Source organism: Ostrinia nubilalis, chromosome 1 (assembly GCF_963855985.1).
Source record: "Ostrinia nubilalis chromosome 1, ilOstNubi1.1, whole genome shotgun sequence".
Taxonomy (NCBI): Eukaryota; Metazoa; Arthropoda; class Insecta; order Lepidoptera; family Crambidae; genus Ostrinia; species Ostrinia nubilalis.
This window is the reverse complement of record NC_087088.1, coordinates 19658711-19667462: the sequence shown is the minus strand read 5'-3', so window position 1 is coordinate 19667462 and position 8752 is coordinate 19658711. Positions and strand designations below refer to the sequence as shown.

Below are 8752 nucleotides of genomic sequence, written 5' to 3'. Positions count from 1 at the left end.
TGTACGTAGCGCTCATACTGTTCTGTTGTGCTCATAAATTAAATATTATATTGTTATTATGGCTATTGCCTCATTATTTGTTTTAATTTTATCTAAATTGTTTTAATTTTATCGGCTATTGCCACATTTTATATTTTGTAATTCAAATCAATTGTAATTTTTAACGCCAATTTTATTTTATTTTAATTTAACCATCATTATGTAATTTTAATTTAGTATTCCTTATTATTTCATTTTATTATTTAATATTTTTATTGTAATTTTTACCTATTCAAATTATGGATTGATTTTAATAATTTAATGTATTTTGATTGTTTTTATTGTAATTATTGGCTTTTGCCTCATTTTTAACACACTGTAAATAAATAAATACTGGAAAATTCATTTAAAGACCCGCATGCACTTAGATCAAGCAAGTAGCCAATAGTTTCGCATGAGAAAGTCTGGAAAAGAATGGATAGGCATTATTTTAAAGAGTATTGTAAATTGCATGTTAGTTTTAAGATCATAAAGAAGTATAAAAAGAAAAGAATTATGAAAGAAAAGAAAGAAAAAGAAAATATAGTAAAAACAATAAAGAAAATACAAATAAAAGAATTAAATGGAGAAAAAATAACATCTCCAAGAAATTTGCACGAGAAAAAAAAAAAAAAAAAAAAAAAAAAAAACCTAACCTAACCTAACCTAACCTAACCTTTTTTTTTTTTTTTTAAGGTGGTAAAAATGCATAAAACTGCATACCCGCCGCTGGGTCAGGCGACGGGTTATGTGGGGCTCTCCCCGCCAGAAGGGCGGGGCCTACCCACTAAAAATCCACCAGTCTCCATCTCTCTGTGTGGTGGGGATGACGGTGTAGCCAAGCCTTTCCCGCTTGCCCCTACCAACACAGTTTGTCCGCAAATGCAGACCCAACTCATGACCACTGCCTACTCTGTAGAGGTGAATGGGTGGTTTCACCTCTAGACCCGGAGACTATATTTACAGTATGTACAGTGTCATTATGTACATTAGGAACATATGTACAGACTGTACAGAAACTATTTACATACCATAATATATACAATTGAGGCCGGCGACCAGGTGTAGAAAGCCTGTCCGCCGACGACCAACTAACCTACTCTTTATACAATTGAGGCCAGCGACCAGGTGTAGAATGCCTGTCCGCCGACGACCAACTATCCTGCTCTATATACAAGTGAAGCCGGCGACCAGGTGTAGAAAGCCTGTCCGCCGGCGACCATCTAACCTACTCTATAACCAGAAACAATGACTAGCATCAAGGCTGGCGAGCAAAAGCCCGCCGCCTTCGACCGACTCTTCTTCGGCGTATGGGATCAGAGAAGGGATCATCCTCCCTGTCCCTTTCAGCCGCCTCCTTTTCGGCCATAACGGTCTCACAGAATGACCGAACTGCGTCAAAGCCGGTGTCGCCGCCGACCATGGCCCTAACCAATGCCGGCAGCGTAATGTCCTGTCCAATCGCCGCACGGAGTGTTGTCCTGTGCGGCGCCCACGCATTGCACACTTCCACGGTGTGCTCTGCGGTGTCGTCACTGTTGCCACAATGGTGGCAGTCGGCCGATCTCTCACGACCGATCCTGTGCAGGTATCTACCGAAGCAGCCATGCCCGGTCAACACCTGCACCATCCGGTAAGTGAGAGATCGGCCGCGCCGCTCCATCCACTCTCGTACATAAGGCTGCAGTGCGTCGATCGTCCGGTGACCCGCGCTGGGCTCCGTCAGACAGACCGACCACTCGTCCACAATAGTGTTGCGGGCCTCCTCCCTCCAGTGCTCGACTTCCCGTGGTGCCGGCGGGTTACCGCTGCGCTTTGCGGCAGCAGTGTGGTGGTAAACCTCCGCCAGCACTTTGGCCTCGAGCTCCCAGGGAGGGGTACCAGCAAGCGCACAAGCTGCTTCTCTGCCGACAGTGCTATAGGCACGCACCATCCTTATTGCCATCACACGCTGCGGCCTCCGAAGTGCCGTCAGGTTTTCCCGTATGTGTAGGGAGTTTACCCACACAGGAGCGCCGTACAAGGCCATGGATCGGATGACCCCGGCAAAGAGGCGACGACACCCCATGTGCGGGCCTCCCAAATTCGGCATGATGCGAGATAGTGCCGCTGCCGTCCTCATGAGTTTTGGGGCGAGATATCTGAAGTGGGCCTTGAAGTTCCACCGGCTGTCGAGGACCAGTCCCAGGTACTTCATGGTCGACCCGACCCCGATGGATACGCCACCCACAACGATATTCGCCCCGGCTGGCGGTGCTTTCCTAGGCCCGTGGAAACAGATCGCCTCTGATTTGTTCAGGGCGACCTTAAGCCCCAATTTTCGAATGCGGTCCACCACCTGGGCAACTCCTGCAGTCGCTAGGATGGCCGCATCTCTATAACTTCTACCCTTTGCTGTTACGAGGGTATCGTCCGCGTAGCAAATCACCCCTACACCATGCAGGGTTGAGCCCCGGATGGCCCAGTCGTACCCGATGTTCCACAGGAGCGGACCAAGGACCGAACCCTGTGGAACACCGCACGCCACGGGCCTCCTGCCCCAGCCATCTGCGGTCGGGAAGATTATTTCCCGGGCTCTTAGGTAGTCCATGACGATTTGCTGCAGGTATAAGGGGAATCCGTGGAATTTAAGTGCCTCCTCAATACATACGTGGGGGAGAGTGTTAAACGCATTGGCGATGTCTAGTGACACCGCCACCACACAGCCCCCGCGTTCTACTTCGTCTTCAGCATGGACCCTCACCCGCTCTATGGCATCGATTGTTGATCTTCCCCGTCGGAAGCCAAACTGATTGTCCGCTAGGTTCGGACCTGCATCCTCAAGGTGTTTGTTGAGGCGCATAGCGATGACACGCTCAAGCAATTTGGCCGCCTCGTCCAAAAGTACAATCGGCCTATATGCCGACGGAGAGTCAGCAGGTCGACCTCCCTTTTTGAGGAGCACCAACTTCCCTATTTTCCATTGCCGAGGAAAATGGCCTCGCCTCAGGCAAGCAGTAAGGAGTGCCCGAAACCGAGGTTCCATTCCATTTTTGAGTGTTAGCACCCACGCCTTCCCAGGTACGCCATCTGGGCCAGGAGCAGTTTTCTTCGCCTGTAGGCGTAAGATGGCCGCTCCCAGCTCTCCCTCGGTTACTTCCGGTGCTTCATCTGCGTTAGCTCCCACTGAGCTGAAGTGTACCGGAGGCTGATGTTCTGTTCTTTCGGGGAACAGTGTCTCCACAACGTTGCGCAGAAGACCAGGATCCATGGTGGTGGTGAGCGGGGGAGTCCACGGGCGTAGTTTGCTCATCACGAGCCGGTACGGCCTCCCCCACGGATCCTGGTTAAGAGTGGAGAGGAGCTCCTCCCAGGCGGCGTTTTTGGCCGCCCCTATCGCACCCCTCAGCGCTTTCTTTGCGTCCTGGTATACCGCATAAAGCGGACTATCCCGCGTTTCATCGCGGTTACGTCTTCTTCTGTGCCGGGAATAGCAGCGCCTTGCCGCAACACACGCCTCTCTGAGCCGAGTTAGTTCCGGAGACCACCAGTGCACTGCAGTGCGAGCCGGCAACGCCCTTACTCTGGGCATCGCCGCATCGCACACGTGGGTCATGGCCTCACGGAACCACTCGACCTCGCGGTCTGATTCAGTATCGTCCGACCACGGCGACCAGCTCTCAACCAGTGCTGCGACCACTAGCGTGTCACGGTCCAAGCGCTTTAGTGCCCACCGTGGGCCTATCTCTAACGGGGAACGGCTTGAGCTAACAGGCGCCGGCCGATCGGGGAAGATGTCGAAACGCACGTACTTGTGGTCCGACAGCGTCTCGACCTCCTCCAGCACCTCCCAGCTTTGGACACGGCGTGCCAGGGCGGGGCTCGCGAACGTCACGTCCACAACCGACCCGCCCTGCATCCGCACACACGTTTCGGCCGTCCCCCGGTTCAGCACAACTAGCCCGTTGGCTAGCAGCCAGTCCTCCAATAACTCGCCGCGTAGATCGGTTATGCGGGAGCCCCACGCCACCGACTTGGCATTTAGGTCCCCAGCTACTATCACATGGTGGGGACGACCCCACCCAGACAGCAAAGTCTCAGTTTCCGCCAAAAACGCTTCAAATTCGGCGATGGAGCGGTTTGGCGAGAAATATGCTCCCACGATCACCACCTCTCCGACGAGGACAGCTACACAGCCTTGACCTCTCCGAACTGCACCAAATGGTGGAGAGTCGGCTGTTGGGTTGGTAATAATCGCGACTTTGTCATTCGAGTCACCAGCCCAGTTATCCCGCTCGTGGACGAAATACGGCTCCGTCACGATGCAGACTTGGGTCGACCACTGTGCCATGCTCTGGTGTAAGAGGTCCTGAGCTCTGGCGCAGTGGTTGACGTTCACCATCAGAAATCTATGGGCCATATTAACTACCAGCCATGTGCACCTCCTCGGGCCCACCGTCGGTGGGATGGGATGGCTTTGGCTGGCCTTTAGCACTTGCCGCCGCCCTCCTACTAATCTTTGTGGCAGGAGCTTTGCAGGCCTTACTGCCCACCCGGTGTCCCGCCGGTTTGTCCGCTGTTGCGCATAGTGAGCAGTGAGGCTCATTCTCGCAGGTCGCCGCAACGTGGCCAATTTGTCCACACCTAAAGCATTGGCGGCTACGGTCCACCTCTGCCGGACACACAGCCTGAACATGGCCGGCCTCAAGGCACCGATAGCACCTCATCTCTCTAGTTGGCAGAGGCCTTACCCTGGCGGCCACCCAACCGACCAGGAGGCGGCCCTCTGCCACTTTCTTCGCCGCCATAACTGGGCAACGCACCCAGGCAGCGAATAGTCCTGTATAGTCGCGGCGAGGGTTTCCCACTTTCACCGCTTCGACTGGGCAGCCTCCAAGTTTCGCCACCGCAGCCGCCACCTCGTCTGACGTGACCGAGTCGTCCAGGCCCGAAACTCGTAGCTCGGAGCATTTTATGGGCCTGGACACCCGCACATCCTCATCCTTGAAAATGGCCCTGAGCTTTTCAGCTAGGGAGTCCGCTTTTGCGTCACTAGTGGCCCCGGGGACCTCTATTATCGTGGCGCCGGTGACCGCCCTACGGAAGCGAACAGCTTCGATACCCAATTCGCTAATATCGATCCGTTTTTTGGCTTCACCGATCGCTTTCTCATATGTGACGCCCTTTTCCGCAGCTCCAGGCTGTACCGACAGTACCACTGCTGCCGAGCTGGGTGGGCGTGCTTTCACCTGCTTAGGCTGAGCCGTCCTTTTCTGCTGGTTTTTAGGAGTCGGCTTTTGACCAGCTTTCCCGTTGGTCTTTCCCTTTTTAACCACAGTGCTCCAGCCCTCGCTCATTGAGACTGGCGCAGGTGGGAGTGGTCGTGAAACGGGTGGAGCGGCCTCTACTGGGGCCACTCTTTGCCTCTTCTTCTTTTTACCCTTTTTGGTGTTACCTTTTGGGCCCTCGTTCGCCTTTGCGGTAACTACTTTTCCCGCTGCCGGAGGATTGCGGCTTTTAGCTGCGTCCTTAACGGTTTCCGGCTGATTTGCCGTCGGCTCAACTGGTGGAGGAGGCTGTAAAGGGGCCCCCTCCCGTCTCTTCTCGAATGCCAGAGCTGGACGGAGTCGCGGTTCTGGATTTAGGCGCGGCTCGAGCCCTTCAATTTGGGCGTTGATCCGCGCGGTTGCTACGCCGAGAATTTTGGACGCCCACTCTTCCATATAGGAAGGGGGCGTCTCATTCGAGGTCACCTCCGTTGGGGCTTTCACCCGGAGTCGGGCCTTTAACTCGGCCATCTCCTTCCTCATTTCATTAATTTCCGCCCTCAGGACATCGTTCTGCGCCTGAAGGTCGTGAATTTCTTCCGTTGCCGTGCGGGTAGCCAAGGTGTTAGTGGCCGCCCTTATCATTACAACTGCCTCTTTTAAGGCAGCTTGCATCGGGCCTTGGAGACGGCCCGACTTTTTCCCCACTTTCTGGACGAGATCGATCCCGGTCTGGACACGTTTTAGTAGACCGTCGACCGTCTCGTTCTCCTCAATCGCTTGTATTGTGGCAAGCCTGGCTTCAGCGTTCGTTCTAGAAGAACGAGCCTCGACCGTCAAGTCCACAATTTCTTTTTCAGCTTGAAGCTGAAGTTCCTCTCGCTCTAACTGCAGCTTTGCCTTTCTGAAGGCCGCCTGAGCCTTGGCCTTGCCGATGTACTCGCCGGAGCTTGGCGGTCGGCCTCGGCCTCGAGGAGCTTTCCCCGCTGACAGCTTTCGATGTGGGGCGCTCTCGTCTTTCTCCGAATCCGAAGCGGCAGAGTTTCTCTCCCAACTTCGCTTCCTGGTCCAAAACTTCGTCCTAGTACGCTCGTTTCCCGAGTCAGAGCCAACCGAGTTCATGGAGACCGCCGATGCGGAGTCCGACTCAATGTCGACCCGTTCTAGGACAACCCGCGGTTCGCGCAGCTCCATCACACCGAGCGTGTCCGCGGTTTCTTCCCTCTTCTCCTCTTGTATATTTACATTATTTACACCTTCTTTATTTACATCTACACACACACTAATATTTACACTGTTATTTACAACTCCTGCATTATTTACAGAGTCCTCCTCCTCACAACACGGCCGAAGCCGCGAAACGGTGGGTGCCCCCCCCAGATACGAAGGGCAGCCCGCCGCCGAAGCGGCGGGGCGGGATTCCCCGGATGAACCGGGACCCGCCTGGGGAATATAACTTTTGCCAACACCGTTCATAGTTTTTGACTGCTTGCGGGCGCAGCTGCCCCACCAACTTCCCGGGCGGGGTAACGGCCGGTGCTACTCCACCGACCATATCGAGCCTAATAGGACCCGATATCGTTCCTCGGCCCCCGCCAGACCTTGACGTTTGAGGGTTTTACTGACTTTTCCTTGTCTTGGCCCCGGCTTCCGTAGCCGGGGCCCCCGGCCCCCCTCCGTTGGGGGGTAACGGGTCGCCCGACAGGCCCGCCGAGTTGACGCAACCTGCCGCGCCGGTGAGGAGTCAGCCGCCCGCGTGACAGAACACGCGGACGTTGCCCGGGATGCACCACGGGGAGGTCCCTCACCATCGCACCCCAACCTAACCTAACCTAACCTAACCTAACCTAACCTAACCTAACCTAACCTAACCTAACCGAACTCAAATTTTCTTCAAAATTTAAACGCACCCCCACGTGTTATACATCAAATTGTGCGTAATATTTTTAGTAAACACCCTCGTGACGTTAGACACGCGAAAAATCGATTTTCGTGGAAATTTTCGACTTTTCAAATTTTTAATATTGACTTAGAATATTTTCATACAAAAATTTACAACTTTGGTATTTTTGGTCCGTTTTTCAAAATTTTTTCGCTTTAATAGACTCACCCCTTTCGGCTTAGCACTCCCCTGACGTTCGATTGATATCGTTCCATACTGAAACTTGCTTTTTTGGCGGATTTTAGGATTTCTGAAACGGTTTTTGGACGTCTTTTTCAAAATTTTTCAGGGCGACCCCAGGCGTTGACCGTCTTATTTTGTCCGTCTCGACGAGCCCTATCCGTGGACACCTCATTTGTTGCGATCCGACGCATACAAATCGAAAAATTTGCCCGCCCACCCACCCTTTGGTCATTTACTAGGTAGACTTTTCGGATTTGACCAAAAATTAATATTTTCGTTTTGGGTTGCATAGGCCAGGGTTGTCACTGAGGGATATTTTGACGACATTTGAGTTTAGGTTAAGTTTAATTTAGGTCTTATTTGACAAATAATTTAATTTATACATTTTAAAATTTTTATTGTGACCGCTCCTGACTGCGACGTTGTGGCTCCCGGTATCTGAAAAGTAAATTAACGCATTATAATATATTTTAAGAAGACAAACTTAGTAACTTACCGGGTGCTGCGACGGCTGCATACTGTGCTCAGGATCTGAAACGGGAAAAGTACTTTTTAACAAATTTTATATATTATTTATCTTATATACAACTTTTACAAACCTTTATTTTAACTAGTATTTTTACTTTACGCGGTCATAAAGACCTGAATTGTTTTATTTTACTCACTGACGCGTACCTCTAGCGACATTATGTTTGGATTCAGAACACCAGCCAAGAGGGTCAGTGACACCAACCAACAAAAGTCTCCTGATTCCCCGCCAATCAGAAGACCGGGTAAGGTGAGACGCAGCGTCGGGGAGTGGGAGGCGGGGAAAGCTGGGCTTTCCTCCGCATCCGACTCAACCCCGCCGCGAGCTGAACCGCCGAAGGCTCCAAAGAAGCCCGCGCCGTTGCGCCGAGCTTCTGTGGAGGCTTCGGTGAACTCACCTAAAACCCCAACTGCCACTGTCACCAGAGACAGGACAGCCGAAGCCAGAGCCTCCCTTCAGAAGGCCAAGGTGAGCCTTGGCACCGCTCGTAACCTGAGGGGCGACATCAAGACCACCGTCGTAGAGGCTCTGGATCGGCTGTACCAGCTCGTTAAGGAGTCGGAAACGGACAGGAAGGGGAAGGCTCCCAGCAAGAGCATGGTTGAGCCCGAACCTGAAAAGGAGAAGGAAAAGGACAGGGAAGAGGAAAAGAGAGTGGACGAGGATCGGATAGTGGCAGAAATACGAGAAAACAGGAGACTTTTGTTGGAAAGTAACATTAAAATAGAGGCTATGAAGGAAGAGATCGAAAAGCAGCGGAGTTCCTTAGAAAAGACGTCATATGCTAGCGTGGCGGCTTCCGTGCCCAACCAGCAGCGTCCAGTCAGGTCGGCC

The 8752-nt window shown here is 52.5% G+C and overlaps 1 protein-coding gene across 1 annotated transcript; it reads right to left on the bottom strand.

Annotated features, from left to right (window-relative positions):
• Window positions 1-1276: 1276 nt before the first annotated feature.
• On the bottom strand, window positions 1277-8076 carry LOC135073731 (uncharacterized). Its single transcript, XM_063967928.1, has 4 exons — window positions 8055-8076; window positions 7886-7920; window positions 4749-6707; window positions 1277-4669 (listed from the first exon to the last, which is right to left on the bottom strand). The coding sequence occupies exons 1-4, from the start codon at window positions 8074-8076 to the stop codon at window positions 1277-1279; spliced, it is 5409 nt and encodes a 1802-aa protein (XP_063823998.1).
• Between the last annotated feature and the right edge of the window lie 676 nt (window positions 8077-8752).

Bases quoted from the DNA above. Each gene is read 5' to 3' on its own strand.
- LOC135073731 (XM_063967928.1), bottom strand. From the start codon at position 8,076: ATGTCGCTAGAGGTACGCGTCA. The intron at 6,708-7,885 runs GTAAGTTACTAA...TATATTCCCCAG, and splicing joins TGCAGCCGTCGCAGCACCCG to GCGGGTCCCGGTTCATCCGG. The intron at 4,670-4,748 runs GTAAGGCCTCTG...TGTGTCCGGCAG, and splicing joins TCGGTTGGGTGGCCGCCAGG to AGGTGGACCGTAGCCGCCAA.